The 21,924-nt window shown below is 37.5% G+C and overlaps 3 protein-coding genes across 4 annotated transcripts; all 3 read right to left on the bottom strand.

Annotated features, from left to right (window-relative positions):
* Positions 1-2,297: 2,297 nt before the first annotated feature.
* On the bottom strand, positions 2,298-4,391 carry LOC132095837 (odorant receptor 131-2). Its single transcript, XM_059500923.1, has 2 exons — positions 3,913-4,391; positions 2,298-3,745 (listed from the first exon to the last, which is right to left on the bottom strand). The coding sequence occupies exons 1-2, from the start codon at positions 3,974-3,976 to the stop codon at positions 2,703-2,705; spliced, it is 1,107 nt and encodes a 368-aa protein (XP_059356906.1). The 5' UTR covers positions 3,977-4,391; the 3' UTR covers positions 2,298-2,702.
* A 176-nt stretch (positions 4,392-4,567) lies between these two features.
* fbxo36b (F-box protein 36b) lies at positions 4,568-8,818 on the bottom strand. Its single transcript, XM_059500922.1, has 4 exons — positions 8,690-8,818; positions 8,205-8,313; positions 5,411-5,583; positions 4,568-5,191 (listed from the first exon to the last, which is right to left on the bottom strand). The coding sequence occupies exons 1-4, from the start codon at positions 8,783-8,785 to the stop codon at positions 4,973-4,975; spliced, it is 597 nt and encodes a 198-aa protein (XP_059356905.1). The 5' UTR covers positions 8,786-8,818; the 3' UTR covers positions 4,568-4,972.
* Positions 8,819-9,901: 1,083 nt separating this feature from the next.
* On the bottom strand, positions 9,902-20,900 carry LOC132096651 (arf-GAP domain and FG repeat-containing protein 1-like). 2 transcript variants are annotated; one of them, XM_059502141.1, is made up of 12 exons: positions 20,563-20,900; positions 17,649-17,742; positions 17,444-17,559; positions 15,566-15,710; positions 15,288-15,444; positions 14,661-14,777; positions 13,344-13,485; positions 13,163-13,239; positions 12,986-13,081; positions 12,722-12,874; positions 12,367-12,455; positions 9,902-10,756 (listed from the first exon to the last, which is right to left on the bottom strand). In XM_059502141.1, exons 1-12 carry the CDS (start codon positions 20,727-20,729, stop codon positions 10,697-10,699), a joined length of 1,413 nt encoding a protein of 470 aa, XP_059358124.1. In that variant the 5' UTR covers positions 20,730-20,900; the 3' UTR covers positions 9,902-10,696. The 2 variants fall into 2 exon arrangements, with proteins under 2 accessions (XP_059358124.1, XP_059358125.1); XM_059502142.1 differs by lacking the exon at positions 14,661-14,777.
* Positions 20,901-21,924: the final 1,024 nt, after the last annotated feature.

The raw sequence follows: 21,924 nt of genomic DNA, 5'->3' as shown, positions 1-21,924 counted from the left end.
TTAATCCCCGATTTATGAATGTGAATATATAATATACAAACTGTCTGACCAAACAATTAAAATGCTAATTAGGAAAGAAAACCTTGTGCTTTGTTCATCTAAACGACTTAATTAGACTTTATATATTGAATGCGATTATACACACATTTTAATAAAGTCAGATCAGTTTTTGTAACCAATGAATACGTTCGTTGACTAAAGACATAACACATAATACACTCTTTTTTTGCCACCTGCTGGCATATTTTGTGTAATACGAAGAAATTATCACTGAACGAATCAGTGAACGATTCTGAACGAATCATTTTGGTGAACAAACTGAAAATGAACGAATCTCTAGAAAAAATCATAATTTCCACCACTACTTCTTTGCTTCTGTTCACCTTTGTATTTGGCGGTTCTGCCGGGTTCCGCAGGAAGTTAGATAAACTAGAGGGGTCAGAGGTTATATGACGCCATAGACGTCCGTGTCGTGTCTTCTAATTAAACTATAATTTTCTCTGGATTTGAAAGTTCGTGGAAACTGTTGGGATAATGTAAGTACACAACTAAAAAATATAAATAACATAGATATAGTGATTTCTGCTATTTTTAAAGCAGAAAAATTACATATTGTGCCTTTAAATAGGGATCATACAACAAATATACAATAAAATCAAACAGCGTGCTCAATAGTATGTCACAAGAAGTTCAAAACAGAATAAAGCTGAAAACAGTTTTGTTTAATGTTAAGATTTATACTGATCTGAAAGCAGCCATTTTCTGGAACTTGAATACAGCAAGAGACAATTGATTTGTGATTGAATGTGTTGTTTACTTTCAGTGACAAAGTGAACAGGACAAGACAGAGACACTGGAAAAGTCATAGCATTTATTGATACACACAATACTGAAACGGGAGGATTACAGACGCAAAGGTACAGTATAAATACACCTTGAATGCTGATGTTTTAATGTACATAAAAATAATAATAAAAAAACGGCACAATTAGGCACAGGTCGTTTCTGCCATTAGTTATGATTTGTTTTTTTCTTTTTTCTGAATGCCTTTATATTAGACACGTCTTGCCATGCTATGCAGAATGTTAAACAACCGAATAAACTGGACTAAACAACAAAATAAATAAATGTGCTCATAATGACTACAAAATAATTACATAAAATTATATTTTATTATAATTATATAATTATATCACTTTAATTATGTAAAACATCAAAACATGCATTAACACTTTACAATAAACAACAGACATTTTATTTACAGTTATTGTTTTTTTTTATTTAACCTTAACATCTGTTTATTATGAACAAACAAACAGTGGTATAATATATATAATACCAACATACTGTAAATATTTAGTACCATTGTTAGTACCCTACACCACAGAGAATAAGCTTCTTTCACAATAATCATCTGAATTAAAATATTTTCTGAAAGGTATATCAAATATAAACACCGAGATAGAGAATCAAACTCATTTTTCAAGCTTAAATACATATTAACTTAGCAGCATCCCGTTCAAACTAAATTATATGCAACACAATTTTATGCAATAATTTAACCTTCACTATTACTTGTTCTGCAGAAATTCAGTCATTAAAATTTTCACCCTTAAACAGAAATGAGCTGCATTTGAAAGTTTGAAACGACTACCGGTTTCAGATCTCTTTGTAGTATGATCTAGCAGTATGATTTAAGTGTATTAAACTCCACAGTGAGGCTGATGTGTGTCATTTATTTTGCAGATGTGCATTTGAGAGTACAATGACTGCTACAGTGACTTACCTAAAGATATAACAGGTTTGTTGTCACCAAAATAACCTGAAATGAAACAGTCAAAACATTTAGATTCAGATGATTCAGTATAGGAAAACAAATAATTTAGATAAAATAATTTATTGTGGTCAAAACAAATACAACTTAATGCACGATAACCTAAATGTATTAATTTAAAGACTTCATAGTGAATGTTTCACATGACAAAAAAATGTTCATAGACATTTAGGGCTCAATATTATAATTTTTTTAACTTTTTGTTATAGGCTGCATCCGAAAGCCTAGGCAGCTGACTTGATGCCTCGTTGCATTATGAGGCAATGATTTTGCAAGCAGCTTTTTTTCACGAAGGCACCTCATGTAACTGATTTCGGATAGGCTTCTGAGGCAGTGTAATGGTTTAACGATCTATGACAAAATAGAACGTATTTCGGTGATAACTAAAGAAATATTTTATTACTGTAATACTGATTTCTCGCAAGAAATAACATCAAAATATTTGTCAGAAAAATATCCTTCATGGAGTGGAACGCACAGGATTGTGGGATATAGAAGGCAGTGAAGAATACATCTATGCTGCCTTCAAAATTCAATCAGAAGAAGATACCTCCGGAGACAGGAAGTAAATCAGAATTTTGATCCGGATGTTCCTTGATGCTTTCCCGCCATGGAATGCTGCCTCAAAAGGCTTTTGGACGCAGCCATATTCTTTTAGCTATATATAGCTTTATAGCTGAATACATTTGTTTTTAATCTTCCTGACCCCAAACCTTTGATGTTGTTTAGATAAAAAATAGAAAGTAAACTTAGTTTTTTTTGTCTCTTTTGTTGACCTCCCTATTCCGTGTTTTAAATAAAGAGGCCACTGTCTATTTGTTAACACTGTTGAGACACTGTTGTTCATCTCATCCCACGTCTTTCTAACTTATACGGTTAACTCATCAAAGTCTGACACCTCAATCTCGCCCTCATGCTCTGTGGTTATTGCAGATGGGGTGCTGGTGGCCATACAGGTGAAGGCGTTAGTCTCTATACTGGCTGCGGTCTCTGCACTGGTTATTGTTCCAGTGCTGGTGCTCTCTATGCCCCCAGTGTGAACACAGCTGCCACAGTTTCCCCAGAAGCAAGGCAGAAATTGAGGCATATCCTTGTAGAGCTCTTTGCAGCGCAGGCCAAACACCACGGGGCTCAGGGACTGTGCAAAACTGAAGAGGATAAAAATCGACACTGCTATGGGGAGCGCCTCCTGATGTCGGGAAATGATGATGAGAGAGGGAAGAATGTGCAGACTCATCTGCAGGCTGTGGATGAGAATGGTGCGGCGGCCTTTACTGTTGGATTGTGTGAAATGGCCAGCACGTCTGCCTTCCATATAAATCACCACGTAGCTTATAATGATAAGCAGCACCAGCAATAACAGCAATGCTAAAGCGCTGGCGATGCATGCGGTGCCCTCCAAAGCCGTGGAGCACTCGGTGTCCAGCCCAACCACATAGTCCCACGGAAAGCGCACACAGGCTAGGACAGTGAACACTACGGGGTTGATTAAGGCGAGAATGCAAGCCACCAAAGCGACCCAGCGGTACAATCGCTGGACCAGAACGGGGTAGCGGAGTGGCATGCAAATGGACAGACAAGTGCTGATGGACATCAGTGTGAGGGTGATCATCAAACCTCGTGCCATTACCACCTGCAGGTCGAAGAGGATCCAACAGGTGATTCGAGAGATTGGCCAACGTAGGCTGCGAAGACCGTGTACAACTGTGCCCATAATGTTGAAGCCGGTCAGACAGATGCAGTGCTGACACAATAGGACATATCGAGGGTTCTGATGCAGCTCCTGGTTGTTCCGCACTGTTGCTATGATGAGGTAGGTAAAGAGACCAGTGACAATGAAAGCTCCAAAGTGAACAAATGATTTTATGGTCTCCAAAAGCCTATTGCTGTCAGCTAGATTGGAGCTGGTCACTTGAGAAAATGAAAAAGTAAAAAAAAAAAACAATGTGAGCTAGATGGAGATCAAGAACATGGAGTCACAAATCTACAGAAGCAGATGATCATGTTGTGTTCAAGAAAACACTAGAACGCTGACCAACACAACTTTTTGGATATTTTACAGTTTAGTGTGAGAAAACTAGAAATCCACTCACCTGTTTGAAGCACAAAAGCCAAATCCATTCGATCACTGGTGTTAGTCATTTTTGATCTGTCACTTGTTACTCGATTAATAAACTGTTCAATCTCAGAAACACCTTCTTCCTCAGCTTGTTTGGATCCTAAATGAACAACTTTGCCTTTCAGTATCCTTCCCTGTGATATTTGTCATGCTTATTCACAGATGTAAAGTGTCCGAGTCTCACCTGCAGCCAACTGTCTATTCACAGCATCTCAGGTTCCCAACATCCCCCCCACGCATGGTCTTTTACTGTGTAGTGACACATTGCCACACAACAGTAATCTACTGAGCGTATGAGGGGTGTGTTTTAACCACATGCCCATAAATAACTCAAGTCTTACTATCTCATGCATACAATTTAAAATGATCAAGGAGAAGTGAGGTGATAAATAGGCAATTCTGCAATAAGAATAATTGTGATATGATTGTTCTTGACAGGTTTAATGACTGTAAAAGCTCATTCTGAATTGCCATTGATCTAGTTATGGTTCAAAGGAATCCAGCAACAGATGAGCTTTGAAATAATTGGATTGGAAATATTTTTTTTTAAGAATATATTATTGAAATGTGCTATTTTTTTAATGAACAAAACAGGACCGTTTTTTTGCAACGACATAACATAAAAAAATTCTACGTTTTAGGTTTTTATTCACAAAAATTGGCATCTGACAGGACAATACTGTTATTATGTGTTATATAGAACTGTGTTATGTTTGGTAAAGTAGAGGAAACACATGCTGGCATAATCTCAGTCTTTGGATATGTATTAAAATAACCTCAAAGACTGCAATAACTATGCCAGAAAATCAGCTATTATGTGTTTATTTTACAAGTTGTGAAATACAGCATAAATATATATTTCACCTAAAACTGGTTCTTTGGCTCAAAAACATTTTAGATTTGAGCAATTTTCAGTTGGATTAGTTTTGAGTGAATCTTCAATACAAGCAAAAATAGTGTTTTGTGAAATAAAGTCTTAATCAGACTTAAAATAGGCTTTGTAAACAGTCTTCAGTCATTTACTCCAAAGGTACTGAAGAAGGACTTGGCTGGTTTTTATCCTCACAGGGCTGATTTTCCTTCTGCTTCCGGCGACTAATCTGCATCTGCAGCTGCAGCTTGTTGGTAAAGAAAATTGTCCTCCAGCCAACCTCCTCAGCTAAAGCCTCCACTGTTGGTGTCACAGTGTCACAATGTTTCCTCACTGTCTGCTCCCAGAAATCCTCAGAGTTACAAAGCTGGAGAGAAAAAAAGCCCACAACGGAGTTTCCATGTAACCATTTAACTCACAGCAAACTCCTAAAGTAATTATAAAATTGGAATAATGTCAAAATTTTAAGATTTCATGTGAAATGTTTTGCTTGAAATATGTGCTTGAGTTATTTTATTTAAAATAAAAGCCATTTGGATTTGTTAAACGACACATTTAAAAGCAAAGGGATTACAATAGGCCTTACCTCTTTAAACCTACGGCAGGTGTGTGAAACAACTGAAATGTCTTCAAGGTCCAGATGTGCCATGATGTTGAAAAGTAAAGCATTGGGGAGACGGACAATGTAATCATAGTGTCCCTGGCATAAATTTTGGGAGTATTGCAAGATGTGAGGACCAAATACCACTCTCACTTGATCTGGATGAGACAGATCAGATTGTTCGGTGAATGAGCCACAGTTTACATTACACTTCATTTGAAATTTAGCTTAAAAATATGAAGTGTATGCATGTCTGTAATAGTAAGAATAACAATGATATACAGGTGCATCTCAAAAAATTTGAATGTCATTGAAAAGTTCATTTCAGTAATTCAACTCAAATTGTGTAACTTGTGTATTAAATAAAATGTATTAAAAAGTGTTCCTGTAGCTATAGGTAGAGTGGTTGGTAGAGCGCAAGGTTGGGGGTTCGAATCCCAGGGAACACATGTTAGGAGAAAATTGTTAGCTTGAATGCAATATAAGTCGCTTTGGATAAAAGCATCTGCTAAATGCATACATTGAATTTAATTTTAATTAAAAAGAAATTCAGTGCACACAGACTTAAGTAGTTTAAGTCTTTGGTTTTTTTAAATGCGATGATTTTGGCTCACATTTAACAAAAACCAAACAAATCTCAACAAATTAGAATATGGTGACATTCCAACCACCTAATCAACTCAAAACACCTGCAAATGTTTCCTGAGCCTTCAAAATGGTCTCTCAGTTTGAGTCACTAGACTACACAATCATGGGGAAGACTGCTGATCTGACTGTTGTCCAGAAGACAATCATTGACACCCTTTACAAGGAGGGTAAGCCACAAACATTCATTCCCAAACAAGCTGGCTGTTCACAGAGGGCTGTATCCAAGCATGTTAACAGAAAGTTGAGTGGAAGGAAAAAGTGTGGAAGAAAAAGATGCACAACCAACCGAGAGAACGGCAGCCTTATGAGGACTTTCAAGCAAAACCGATTCAAGAATTTGAGTGAACTTCACAAGTGATAAAGGTCAAGGCCTGTCCGATCGCTACCATTTTGTTTACTTAAATGGGGTGTCATCTCATTTATCATCAGTAAAATATGGAGTGCCACAAGGATCCGTCCTAGGTCCCCTTCTATTTTCAATATACATGTTGCCCCTTGGTAATATTATTAGAAAATACGGAATAAGCTTCCACTGTTATGCTGATGATACTCAGCTATATATTTCAACGAGACCAGATGAAACTTCCCAATTATCTAAGCTAACAGAGTGTGTTAAAAATGTAAAAGATTGGATGACAAATAATTTTCTCCAATTAAATTCAGATAAGACAGAGATATTAATTATTGGACCAAAAAACACCACACAGAATCTTGTAGATTACAATCTGCAACTAGACGGATGTACTGTTACTTCCTCTACAGTCAGAAATCTGGGTGTTATATTAGACAGCAATTTGTCTTTTGAAAATCATATTTCCAATGTTACAAAAACTGCATTCTTCCATCTTAGAAACATTGCCAAGCTACGAAACATGTTATCTGTTTCTGATGCAGAAAAGCTAGTTCATGCATTCATGACCTCTAGACTGGACTATTGTAATGCACTTCTAGGTGGTTGTCCTGCTTCGTCAATAAACAAGCTACAGGTAGTCCAAAATGCAGCAGCTAGAGTCCTTACCAGGTCAAGAAAATATGATCATATTACCCCAATTTTACAGTCTCTGCACTGGCTACCTATTAAGTTCCGTATCTGTTACAAATTATCATTACTTACCTATAAGGCCCTAAATGGTTTAGCTCCTGCGTACCTAACTAGCCTTCTACCACGCTACAACCCATCACGCACCCTAAGGTCACAAAACGCTGGACTTTTGGTAGTTCCTAGGATAGCAAAGTCCACTAAAGGAGGTAGAGCTTTTTCACATTTGGCTCCCAAACTCTGGAATAGCCTTCCTGATAATGTTCGGGGTTCAGACACACTCTCTCTGTTTAAATCTAGATTAAAAACGCATCTCTTTCGCCAAGCATTCGAATAATGTATCTCTTAAATTGTGAGTGTAGTTGCATCTGCATTTTTATTCTTTAGCTTGGGTTAAACTAATTTTACTTTGTTGGATCAGCAGCTATGCTAATGATGTCTCTATCTTGTTTCTATGTTTTGCCACGGGATGTATTTACACAAGCTCCAGTCTGGATCCAGAACACCTGAGAAGAGATGATGCTGACCCTCAGAGGACCCCAGATGATCCTAACCTTGAATCAACAAACAGAACTAACAATTATTGCTACATGTGTGACTGCATCATATAATTACTATTAATTAATAATATTGATAGTTCATCATCTAGCTGACTACGTCTTGTATTATTATTATTATTTTTAATTTTCTGTAAAGTTGCTTTGTAACGATTTGTATTGTAAAAAGCGCTATACAAATAAACTTGAATTGAATTGAATTGAAGGCATACAGCCGTGTCAAGGAATTTGGCTACAGTTGTCGTATTCCTCTTGTTAAGCCACTCCTGACCACCTCAGCAGGGCCAAATGTTTTTTTTTTACTGGTCTTATGAAATATAATTGGTTGAGATAGTGAATTGGTTGGTTTTTGTTAAATGTGAGCCAAAATCATCACAATTAAAAGAACCAAAGACTTAAACTACTTCAGTCTGTATGCACCGAATTTATTTAATACATGAGTTTGTGAGTTGATTTACTTAAATAAATGAACTTTTCCACGACATTCAAATTTACTGAGATGCACTTGTATACTAACATGGACTGAATAACTCACTTTGCAGACGTTTGTCTTCTAAAAAGTCTTCATGTGATTCTCTCAGTTGTCCTGGTGGTGTGTTTCTGCAGTCTGACCTCAAAGAGATCTTCCACCAGCTCCAAATTACCTGCAGTTTGTAATTGTGATAAATAATATCGAACAATAAAGACCTGAACGTTCTTTTCCATATTATATCTTGTAGGATCTTAAGTAGAAATCAGTAACTAGCGTCTTTATGTAAAATATCTCCAATTTAAATTTTTACACTTCAGTGTGATAATTAAAGCTAGTAAAGTCTACAAGCCCAGACGTGATGAAGACACGCATGTATTAATCTCGTTCTCTATCACCAGGCTATTTGGTTACATTTGTGATTTGTAAATTACAATTTAGCATTGCGTTTGGAAGCTCTAGAAGAGAAGAGATAAACAAACAGCAAACTTTTGGTCATGTAACGTTGGCAGCCGCTAACTTGTGTTAACAATATAATCAACTCGACAAACCTGGGATTTTGTTATTGCAAAGTGGAAATAGTCCTTTATTGGTGCAGGACCTTGTCCACTGATCTCAAACAGAGTTTCTCCCAGTAAACTCGCCATTCCCGGATTCCGTTGACGCGTTACCAGGACAACAGAAACTCCACAGCCTGCGTCAGCCAAAGCATGGGCGTCGCCAGAGCCATTGTGTTTATAAGATTTTTTTTACAATTTTTTAAAACAATATAATTAGAAGAAGAATAAGACAAATAATAAGTTACTAGTCATATGAAATTAGTATTTTAGTGTAGATGTGAACAATTAAAATGTGAAAAAAGTAAACTGTTTGAATATATATAATTTTGAATTAATAAATATTGAATTTATGATTCTACTATTTAAACCATTAAAATAACCCCATATTTGGTAACAAAAAATAAAATGGATGATTTCATCTGGCAGCTTTAACAGAATAATAAATGTAGAAATCATCCACTTTTGGTCATAGGTAAATGCGTTAATTAAAATGTTCTAAAGAACATTTGATGAATGTTAATGCAAGATCAGAGGGGTTTAAGTAGTTGATGAAAAAAGAAAGAAAGAAAAAAAACAGCTGTCTCTCAGTCTGTTGGTCAATTTGATTAATTAGTTCCATCTGTTTTTTATTTGCTCCAGTAGTTATAAACGCAGCCTAAGATGAATCAAATTTTTCAGCATTAAATATTTCTCTTCTTTGCGATTATTTACATTCCTGATTGAAATAACACTGCCAGCTATAAGTTTACATTATATATTTTTTTACGTCATGCATGCTCACCACTGCATTTACTTAACAGAAATAAAGACAGTAATATTGTGAAATATTATTAAAATTCAATTTTCTATTTTAAAATATTTTAAAACATAATTTATTCCTGTTTGGCAAAGCTGTATTTTCAGCAGCCATTACTCCAGGCTTCAGTGTGACATAATCATTCTAATATGCTGATTGGGTGCTGAAGAAACATTTCATATTATCACTGTTAAAAACAGTAGTGCTGCCAAATAGTTCAAACCCTTTTTGTTTAAAACCATTAAAAATATTCGTAATTATTCCAATCTATTGTCCAGCAGGGTAAGTGGGAGATATTAACATTACAACCATGCATATCACATAGTTAGAACAAACTAAAAACTCAAGCAATGCTCCAGGAAGTACTAAAAAAAAAAAAAATTAAATAAGACACAAACAGATGCATGTAACACAGTAGTTAAAAATCATTTAATATTTTATACATATATTTATATATGTACACATTAACTTGTATACCTGTAATGGTAACTTTTGATGTTGTCAACAATCCATTAACGGAGATCACTGCAGGTCAGACCTGCCAATTTCCCAAGTTGCAGCAATAAAGACCCAGAGGGGAGATCATAGAAATGTGAAATCTACCACTTACATCTACTTCGGTCCTTTTGTGCTGTAGAAACCTGCTTTATCTACATAGCCACTTGTGCTGAGCTCCAATGCCCTTACAACAGATGTCAGGTTTTAATCCAAACCATATTTTCTTACCTCCTTGAGACGATTATTGGCATCTATTCCTCACATGTGTTTTGGCCTCAACAGAACGTAACATTTCTGCTAGAGCAGGTGCTAAGGACAAACTAAGTTGTTTGTAAAAGCTAATCACAGCATCCATAGACACCACTGTGTTCTGCTGTTCGGTCACAGTTCCTCTTTGTGAATAACATGGTTTTAAAAGGATTACAAATGCTGATATGCACAAGGAGCTTACTTTCTAGGCATAAAACATGAGTCGAAGGCATAAATGAGGAGGGACAAACGAGTTTGGAGTTTTGTCCAGAATACAGAGATGGGTGGGGAAGACCGTCACCTGTGTATCCTCAGCTCTTTCTCTTGAAATGTCGAAGACTCAGTGCAGTAAATATAAAATCTGAATACTTTCAGATTCTTGAAGACAATGTTTTAGAGCATTGGTGATGTGGAATGTGTGCATGACGCTGTGGAGATGTGGGGTAAAAAGCGCTTTAAAGAAAGGGGTTTGTGGAGGAACCTCCTGTGGGGTACGGTCCTGCTGGACCTCCGCCCTGAATAGAAGACAAGACGAGACAGTGTCACCATCAGAGTTGATGAAGAAACATTGTTCTGAAGGTGTCATTCATAGCTTCGGTGCAATGTGCAAATTAAAGGACAAATGAAAAATATAGTGAATGCACTACAGAATGCAACATCAATTTTTGTGGAATGTGGGACACATTTTAAGTTTAAGCACTGGCAACAAAATTATATCTAAAAAGTGCAGTGAAGATTAAAGTGTTTTCAGACCTGTAGTTTGTTTACTTTGCAGTTACTTTTGGGGACAGCATTGTTACATGGTTGCAAAAAAAAAGGGGGCTCCAGGGTTTAGTTCACAGAAGCATTTTTGCATTTCAAGATAACTTCTGTCATCTTTCGATTAATCGCCATTTCAGTTTTAAACAAAAATAGTTTTCTTATTTGTCCAATTAATTTCTTTACTCTTGAATATTTCCTTTATTTTAGGTTAGTAACTATAGATTTTACCACATTACAGACTACAGCTCTTACCAGTTTTAGAGCTCAACCACAACCGCTCAACTCTCTAAAGAAAAAAAGTTAACTAGCAACTTTGTCAAAATTACAGCTGAGGTAACAAGAAAACTTTATATTGGAAGGCCTTTAAAGGGCTCATGAACTGAGAAATAAATATTCCCTTGATCTTTTGACATGTAAGGGGACATTGTGCTATAAAAACCTTCTGTATGTTTCAGAAATCAGAACTTTGTCTCTAGTCTAAAAACAGCTTATTTTGAAGGCAGTCTGCTAAAAATCATGTAATAGTGTGGTTGAACCCCGCCTCCGCCGAAGATCAACACCTGCTTCTATATCACTGCCAGTTTAGCCCCACCCACCGATCCATGCACATAGTGGGTAAATAACAAGAGGCGCAAATGCAGGTCTACGCAGAAACCAAAAGGACAAAGATGTTCTGAAGACATTTGCATTGCGTTCCTTCTGATCCCAATGTTGAGAAAGAGTGGATGAACTTTGAAGATCCAGACCACATCAGTAAGAACTTGGTCCTTTGTTTACTTGGACTCGTTTACAAACAATGCACAATTCGACGCAGGATCTTCAGAAAGATTGAAACTAAAATACGATGCTGTGCCGACTATATTGAATCGGACAGTAATGTCGCACCACAAAAGTGCGAGTAAGTGTTTTTATTACATGGTCACTATTGGTTTGTCTCTTCTTACAGATCGATTGATATGTATTATGTATTTATGCGTTCCATCTATGAAGGATGTGGAATATTCCCAACTGTTAGCCTATCATAGCAATGGCCATTTACTTCAGTCTACAATCCACCAAGCCTAATAAAACAGATGAGGGGCATTAAATCAGGACAAGAAATAGCCTAGTACTTCTAAAATATGATTGTTTTTTATTGATGTCCACTTAAAAAAACAAGGCAGTTCATGACCCCTTTAAATATAATGTTGGATTATGCGGGGATGGGGCGCTTTGAATATTTTGTTGGACTATGAGGGGCCTTTGAATATTGTGTTGGATTATGGGGAATGAGTAAAAAGTTTGAGAACCATCGTTTTTAGAACAATTAATAAAGAATATCTATGATACTTCGTATTTACATTCTAGCCACTGGCTTGCTTACCATGAATGGGTTGCTGGAGATGCCAGGTCCTGTGACCGCCTGCCCATAGTTGCCCATAGGTTTGGCCTGTCCATAGGCTGGAAAGCCCCCTGAGGAGGACCATAAAAGAAGAACAGCTATGGAGCTTATGTATTACACTGAGAGACAATGCTAAAGCACTGAACCTGCTACTCCATCACATGCAACACCAAAAATCAAAGCACGGAAATCAAAAAGAGCTGATGCTTAATAAAATACAAACCAAGCTTTTCTCATGACTTATAGGAGTATGCATAAAAGAATAGAGAGTATGCATAAGCCACTGGGGGATTGGGCCACCTCACACTCACAAAGACACAAATATAGTCTCACATACCATTGGGCTGTTGGTGGTAGGCTGCAGGTGGGGGAAAGGGACCTTGGCCAGGGAATTGCTGCTGGAAGGTCCCACTAAAACTGGTTGGCAGGCAGTAACTGGATGTGTTCCCAAAGCCAGCTGGCATGCTCATAGAGCCAGAGCCAAATGAGGCTAAAGTAAATAAAAGGAGACCAGAGGAGGAGTAGCATGTTTCACCTGCTCATTCCTTAAATGGACACACACATAACGGGCATGCTGAGCTCGACCAAAGCTAGGTTTTACCCGAGACTGCTGCTCTTCCATTGGTTTGGAATGGATTTGTGGACATGGGCTCCTGAACCATCCCAGCAGCCACAAATGGGTTTGTGGAGGGGGCAGCTGCACAATAAAACAGTTGAGTTCAGTTAAAAAGATTAAATGTTAAAACTAACTTACTTAAAAGAATCTTAAAAGCTCCACCTGCAAAACTCTGTTGCATGTTGGGTAGTCCTGGCTGAGGTGGATGTGCAGGAGCTCCTGGGACGCCTCCAAACACACTTTGGTGCATACACACACAAAAAGATATACATGAGCACATAAAAAAGATTAAAGCCTAAAAAGTAAGGTGGATTGTGCAGCAAGTAATACAGTAATCTCTCACCCTTGTACGCTTGCACTTGTAGTGGTTGAACTGAGGGCACTGTCAAGCTCAGCCAGGGCAGCGTAACGGTCCTCTGCTGATAAACTGCTCTGAGGCGGGACAGGAGCCATACTGGGTAGTGGAGGAATGGACATGCCTCCACCTGAATGGGAAAAATTATCTTTAGCCTAAATTTATTAATAAACACATATGGGTCAACAACAAAACAGTTTTCACAAAAAAAAACAAAAAAACGATATATTGATAAAGGATGTACTCTTTGTATTCATGTTGGTTTGTTATCATGGCTTTTATGCCATTTTCAAGATAATGACGTGTTAAGTTTAGGGTATTGGGTAGGATTATGGATGTCATGAATTATATGTACTTTATAAGCACTAATAAACAGCCAATATGTTAATAATAGACATGCTAATAAGCAACTAGTTATTAGTGTGAATTTGACCCTATACTAAAGTGTTACCAAAGCTTTTACAAATTGTTGCCTGTGCAATTTACTAATATACTAAAATAACTTAAATACAAAGCAAAATAGAAATATAAAAACAAAATAATATAAAAGGAAAGCACATAACTAACATTCCTCAAATTAAAATGAGGACTGAAAACACAAATTTCATTCAAAATCTTAATACTGTAATAGTATATAAATAATACTGAAACAACACAATTTACTTTTAATGTGAGTTGCTCCACATGACATTAACAACCTGAATTTACCTTGCCTTGTCACACAGTTCTACAGGGGTCCTCTCTAGGATATATTTCCCTATTTTATGCTTAATTGATGTTAATTAATTAATTTTTTACTCATGTACTTTGGTCGCACCACATGACTTTTGCTTCTAACAAAGGTTTTTCAAATATTAATACACAGTTTTATTTAATTATTTTTCCCCTAGCAAACTTTAAGTTAAGATTATGTCCTTCTAAAACTTTTTACTACTTAAATTTTTTTTCAATAATGATTTTATTGATTTTTGAAAATGATAATTTCTTCATTATCAGGACAGTTGTATTAACCTGACATTTCTGACTTTATACCCCCCAAAAATGTAATTAAAAACCATGCTCATTACAGTAGATGTGTTTGAAGTCATTCTATGTATGAACTGCATTTTAAATGTATTATTAAATAAATCAATAAACAAAGATAATAAATAACTAAAAAAAGGAGTCAATTCACTGACTCATCCTCTTCCTTAAATGACAACAGCACAGATGTGACATTTAGCTAATTACATTCTGTAATAGCCATGACAGGAAATGGAAATAACCGTGAGCGTAACAAACAATGGATAGGGCAGGGCAGGGTACCTGTGTGGGGTTGTTGAAGGGAAGGCTTTGATGGGGGTGATGTGCCAAAATGTGATGGTACACTAGCATTTCCAAACGAATCAAAGTTGGCAAAGTCTGTGGTGGAATTATTTTGTGCTACAGATGGCACAGGGTGAACAAAATACATGAATGAACAGGACTGATGAGGAAAATTAAGTGACAGTGTGAAATCATGGTTCTGACATAAATTTAGACAACCAAAAGCAAAACGGTGTGGTGACTGACATAATATACAAATGGTTGAAGAGTAGGATAGTTGAAATCATTTAATAGGATTGTTCATCCAGAATGAAAATGCTGTTTTCATTTACTCAACCTCATCTCAACTGCTTTTATACCTATAATAATAAACAAAATTTCCCCCACATAATTTTTTGTGTAACTCAGAAGAACGCAAGCCATGCAGATTTGGAACAACACGAGAGTGAGCAAATGAACACTATTTTCATTTTTGGATGAACTTTACCTTTAAATGAATGACAGAAAGCTACAAAATGATTAATAGTGGCGAAACAATTAAAGGAACTTGTTATCAGCCACAGCATCTAAATAAGCTCTTCACCTTAAACACAAATTAGAGCTGTCAATCTATTAAAAAATTGTTACCTGAGGGCCTGTTAAAATGTGCAAAATTAGCAAAGTTTGAGGAGCTGGAAGTTTGAGCTTGAGGGGCAGCAAAAATATCTCCACCCAAGTCAGAGAGGAGGTCAAACTTCTTCTCCTGGCCTGCAGCCTGGGCCTGAACACGACTGGTCACTGGGGACTGAGAGACAAATGTGGGGGAGACATGAAGAGGAAAACAGGGCATAACCTGGTTTCGCGAAGAAAAACGTTCTGTGGTTCCAAATGAAGGTACAAATGTAAAGGAGGTTATACGTCGTTACCTGGTTGGATGGAGTCTTGGTAAGATGCAGGGTTTTGAGGGGCTGGGGAAGAACCTCTGGGGTGCTACTGGTACTGCTAGCAGATGAACCAGATATTGAGGCCTGCACAGTGGCGATCACCTTGGCTTGTTCTGGGGGAACATACCTGCAAGTAACAGAGCTGTCAATTAGTAGGCCAACCAGGAAAGCTAATTTGCCACGGGTGCCCTCGGGAGTTTTTAGAATAAAGATTTTTTTTTTTTAAACAAGGACTATGTCTTGTTAAGAAGACTTGAAGAGCTTTGTTTTATAACATAATTAGCACAATTTGCAGTCATACACTACCATTCAAAAGTTTGGGGTCAGTAAGACTTCTTTTTATGTTTTCCCTTATGCTCATCAAGGCTGCATTTAACTGTAATAAATACAGTTTATTACAAGGATGTTGGGGTTTCCATCAGAATTTACTAAATCATTTATTTGAAAACCTCTTTATAAATCTGAACAGCTTTATAGCACTACAATAACAATAATGCCAGCTAAAACGATGAAACTGCATAATTTCAGAAGCATCTGTCTCATCAGACACGTGTACAAAGTAGGGATGTACATTTTAATTTTAGAAATTAATCAGTTACAGTAAATGGTTTACTGTTTAAAAGTCATTTATTTATTTTCAGTAATTTATCAAAATATTTAAGTTTTGCTGCATTGTTAAAATAGGCTACACATAAATGTTGTTGTTTTTTAGAGAGAAAAAAAAACAAGTCGCGTAGCCTATTAATAAGTCGCATTTTATTATTACATTCAGAAATAAGCCTAATGCCGATGCAAACTGTTTACAAACATTATAACAAACACTGTAAACATAGGTATGCTATTTTAGTTACCCTCACTCCACAACAAATCCTTTCAATTAACAGTAGCATATTTAAAAAAGAACAATAAAAAGTAGCCTATAAGAACTTATAGTAACATATCATTCATCAATCATTCATATAGGCTAAAACGAAACTGAAACCAATTTTGGGTCTCTCATTCGACACAAAATCAAATGTTTCCATATTCGTGATGTATTTGAATGCTAAATTATTATTTATTATAGCCTACTTCACTCACGTTCCAATATTCCATGTAAAAGAAAAATAGGATGCCGCTTTCTGCCATCGGTTTCCTTTCATGCAGCACAAAAATGAATGTAATTTATTATTCAAGAAAAAATATATTTATTGTATAGGCCTATTTATTCGTAATATATAGCCTAGCTTTATTATGTTTTTCTCTGCTCGCAGAAGCGCTGCAAGTGCGTTATGTTATATGAAGAACGTGAATCCTCATGTTCTGTTTTTTGTTGCTTTTTGCGCATGTAAAATTAATCCCCAGGAAACAAATGTTAGTATTTTTAACGGGACCATTCTCCCTTCTTATTTAATTAAATTCTAATTTACAATACCGTATTTTTCGGACTATAAGTCGCACCTGAGTATAAGTCGCATCAGTCCAAAAATACGTCATGATGAGGAAAAAAACATAAGTCGCACTGGACTATAAGTCGCATTCATTTAGAACCAAGAGATTACGGTCTACAGCCGCGAGAGGGCGCTCTATGCTCTATAGACGGTATTGTTTTCTCTTGGTTCATTTCTCTCGGTTCATGTCAAATTAATTTTGATAAATAAGTCGCACCTGACTATAAGTCGCAGTACGAGCCAAACTATAAAAAAAAAGTGCGACTTATAGTCCGGAAAATACGGTAATCTTGTCTGTTAACGGTTAACGAGCATCGGTTGTCGGTTAGGAAAAATAACTGAGATGAACATCCTAGTACAAAGCAAAAAGCAACATGCTACACAAAAACACACAACACAAAAGAGGGATGGATCTGACCAGACTCCTTACCATCTTTTCTTCTCGTATTTCTCCTGAAGAAACTCTTTGACTTTCTGAGGTTCACGGAAATCTGGTATCACAGAGCTCTTGTCATCATACAATCCCAGCCAGATGTGCTTGCAGACCTGAGCACAAAAGAAAAAAAAGAAAAAGAGACTGAACCTCATTATGTGTATAAATTGTAATGTGCCCTTTGTGGAAACGCGGGTTGTACCTCATTGCTGTGTTTTTCTAAGAACTCGATTTCCTGTTGGGTGAAAGTTGTCATAGAGATGGACTTCACTCTGTGTGGAGGGTTGAGGCCTCGTCTGGGGTACAAATCAAATGACATAAGCATCACAGATTGGTCACGGCACAGACAATACTAAACTTCGAAAGCCCTACTTCTACCACTCATACATTATTAGTGGTGCTTATATTTGTTATTCTTCTAGACAAACTTTCTTCGCACTTTAAGCGCAAATGATACCTCAAAACATATTCTTTTTTTTTTCCAAGAGAGATTTTCTATAACGTTTCTAAATGATCAGACGTAAGTTTTTTGTTATAAGCCAATCATTATTATTTGTTGATTTTTGGCATTGTTAGTTAATAACTAAATTATACATACTATTAACATGTAAAATACATTTGAAATAATTTTAATTATGAATAAATTCTTTCTTACAAAAATGGGGACCCCATAAAATCAATATATCAACATGCCATGGCTGTATAAATGAACCACAAGGGTGGGCTCTGTTGACACGAGTGGTGTACTGAAGCACCGTTAAGACCCCTAAGGCTTTGTTTGTGGTCTCTTTCCTATATAGTATTATCTCAGCATCAGAATACAACCCGAATTCCGGAAAAGTTGGGACGTTTTTTAAATTTTAATAAAATGAAAACTCAAGGAATTTCAAATCACATGAGCCAATATTTTATTCACAATAGAACATAGATAACGTAGCAAATGTTTAAACTGAGAAATTTTACACTTTTATCCACTTAATTAGCTCATTTAAAATTTAATGCCTGCTACAGGTCTCAAAAAAGTTGGCACGGGGGCAACAAATGGCTAAAAAAGCAAGCAGTTTTGAAAAGATTCAGCTGGGAGAACATCTAGTGATTAATTAAGTTAATTGATATCAGGTCTGTAACATGATTAGCTATAAAAGCTTTGTCTTAGACTTAGAGAATCAGAGTCTCTCAGAAGTAAAGATGGGCAGAGGCTCTCCAATCTGTGAAAGACTGCGTAAAAAAATTGTGGAAAACTTTAAAAACAATGTTCCTCAACGTCAAATTGCAAAGGCTTTGCAAATCTCATCATCTACAGTGCATAACATCATCAAAAGATTCAGAGAAACTGGAGAAATCTCTGTGCGTAAGGGACAAGGCCGGAGACCTTTATTGGATGCCCGTGGTCTTCAGGCTCTCAGACGACACTGCATCACTCATCGGCATGATTGTGTCAATGACATTACTAAATGGGCCCAGGAATACTTTCAGAAACCACTGTCGGTAAACACAATCCGCCGTGCCATCAGCAGATGCCAACTAAAGCTCTATCATGCAAAAAGGAAGCCATATGTGAACATGGTCCAGAAGCGCCGTCGTGTCCTGTGGGCCAAGGCTCATTTAAAATGGACTATTTCAAAGTGGAATAGTGTTTTATGGTCAGAGTCCAAATTTGACATTCTTGTTGGAAATCACGGACGCCGTGTCCTCTGGGCTAAAGAGGAGGGAGACCTTCCAGCATGTTATCAGCGTTCAGTTCAAAACCCAGCATCTCTGATGGTATGGGGGTGCATAAGTGCATACGGTATGGGCAGCTTGCATGTTTTGGAAGGCTCTGTGAATGCTGAAAGGTATATAAAGGTTTTAGAGCAACATATGCTTCCCTCCAAACAACGTCTATTTCAGGGAAGGCCTTGTTTATTTCAGCAGGACAATGCAAAACCACATACTGCAACTATAACAACAGCATGGCTTCGTCGTAGAAGAGTCCGGGTGCTAACCTGGCCTGCCTGCAGTCCAGATCTTTCACCTATAGAGAACATTTGGCGCATCATTAAACGAAAAATAAGTCAAAGACGACCACGAATTCTTCAGCAGCTGGAAATCTATATAAGGCAAGAATGGGACCAAATTCCAACAGCAAAACTCCAGCAACTCATAGCCTCAATGCCCAGACGTCTTCAAACTGTTTTGAAAAGAAAAGGAGATGCTACACCATGGTAAACATGCCCCGTCCCAACTATTTTGAGACCTGTAGCAGAAATCAAAATTGAAAGGAGCTCATTTTGTGCATAAAATTGTAAACTTTCTCAGTTTAAACATTTGCTATGTTATCTATGTTCTATTGTGAATAAAATATTGGCTCATGTGATTTGAAAGTCTTTTAGTTTTCATTTTATTAAAATTTAAAAAACGTCCCAACTTTTCCGGAATTCGGGTTGTATAATAAAGACACTTAAAGCCCTTAAAGGCCCTTGTGGGTCCCGGTCATATTAAGTCATATCCCTGCACCAGAATACCATAAAGACACTGACCACAATGGTGGCTCTTTTGACGTAGGACACTAAACTGAGGCCCTGCATGGAGCCTCAAAGCCCTCTGGGGGCCCCTGTCTTACTTAGTCACATCACTGAACCAGAATTTCATGAAGAAATTGAGTTGAGGAGGGCTTTTTTGTCTTAGGACCCCAAATTGGGGCCCCAAACCCAGCACCACAATATCATACAGACATTTTCATATGTGGCACTGTCTGTAAGTTCAAAACCACTCACATTTTCTTCAATTCATCCAGTTATCGACATAATCTGTGCACAAGCGGCTGACGTGTTTAAACATGGGTGTGTCAAACGTTGATACAATACTTTCCGAACACACACAATTAACACCAACGTCACACGGCCTTATTTGAATAGGAGCCGGTCCTCTTTGAAAAGCTCGGCTCCCCCGGTGCTGAATCTCGTGCTATTTTTGTGAAAGCTGATGTTATGATGATGTTAGCAGCTGGGACACATTCTGCAGATGATCTCTCAGATGGGAGGGGTTGTTAGGCGTCTGCCCGTGCAGACTCTTGGGGAAAACAACAAGTTAATACGCCATCTGTGTGGATATGAGGGGCTTCGTTAAAAACTTACAGTATTCCGGAACAGGTGGTGCACACAAACGAGCCCACTGTCATGTTGGCGTAGGTCGGGCCGCGCTGATCGCAGTCAAAGCATTTCCTATTGGGAGGCTGGCTGGTCATCTCCCGAAGCATCTTCAAGTGTTTCTCCTCCTGTTTTCGTTTGGCACTCGCCGCCATCACGAAATAATAAAGCTGTCGAGTCTAGTGCAGGTGGAGCTGTGAGTTCTTGGTAAATCTAGTGCATAAACACGCCCGGCAGCGCTGGAAAATCGTTCCACATAGGACAGCCAGGAATAGCCATAAACGTCTGGTTCTTCACTGGACTGATGTGGAGCGCTAGAAGCTGTGCATGTCAATACTGCCACCTACTGCACCGGCGAGGAACGTCTCTGCTGGCACACGTTCAGAAACACCGGCGAAAGCGCCTTAAAGGGTTAGTTCACCCAAAAATCTAAATTATGTAATTAAAGAGTAACTAAACCCTAAACCAACTTTTTTTAGTTAATGATCTGTAAGAATGGGGTTTTATAAGTGCTGTTCATTGATTTGAGTAACTTTTTTGACATTTGAGTATAAAGTGTTTTATTTCTACAATATATGGTGTAAAAACATCTGAGTGCTGCCCTCTTCAGGTTGAACGGTGGCTCCTGCAGTTGATTTTTCCTATTGGATGTTGCGGTGACAAGTGACGTAAGCGGTGCCAGGTGACGTAAGCAGTTTCCAGCTCACCACGCCCCTTGGTACGAGCTACCACGCCTTGTTCCGCCTTGGCAGTATAAAACCATCTTGTTCCGTCAAAATTACTGTAGTGAGTCAGGAGTTGGAATTGCGAGTATTGAAAACGACCAGGATAGAGTATTATAGCATCTATTTAGCATACCATTTAAATAGTTATTTATATTATTTTGTGTAGCCTATCTAGATAATTAGCATAGTTGTTAGTGTAATGTATTGTTAGAAGCATAGTTAGTTAGTTGCATAGTATTGCATCAGTTAGGATAGCTTCAAGTTAGCGTAGATTTATTTACAGTGGTCAAGATGGTACGTGCTGGTTGCTGGTTGCAACAGCATGGACCGTATAGTTTTCCAGCAGACTTGAAAATTAGGCGCTGGAAGACCGCGAGTTCCCGCCTAAAGGTAGAGTGTGCAAACTGCATTTTTTTAGGAGGTAAGAGCGCAGTTTGAGCCAGCGGTTCGAATTAATATGGCTCAGGCCACAGACACCTCGACATCCTCCACTTCAGGTGAAGGTGGGGGAGAAAAGTCCTCTACTTCAAATGAACGTTCTGTTGCAAAGCTACTTGCGTCACTACAGTCATACCCACTACTCTCCATTTTAGCGACTCTGACATCAGCTGTCAATCAATCCGTC

This window comes from Carassius carassius, chromosome 20, assembly GCF_963082965.1.
Source record: "Carassius carassius chromosome 20, fCarCar2.1, whole genome shotgun sequence".
In the NCBI taxonomy this organism is placed as follows: Eukaryota; Metazoa; Chordata; class Actinopteri; order Cypriniformes; family Cyprinidae; genus Carassius; species Carassius carassius.
This window is presented reverse-complemented; position numbering and strand designations above follow the sequence as displayed.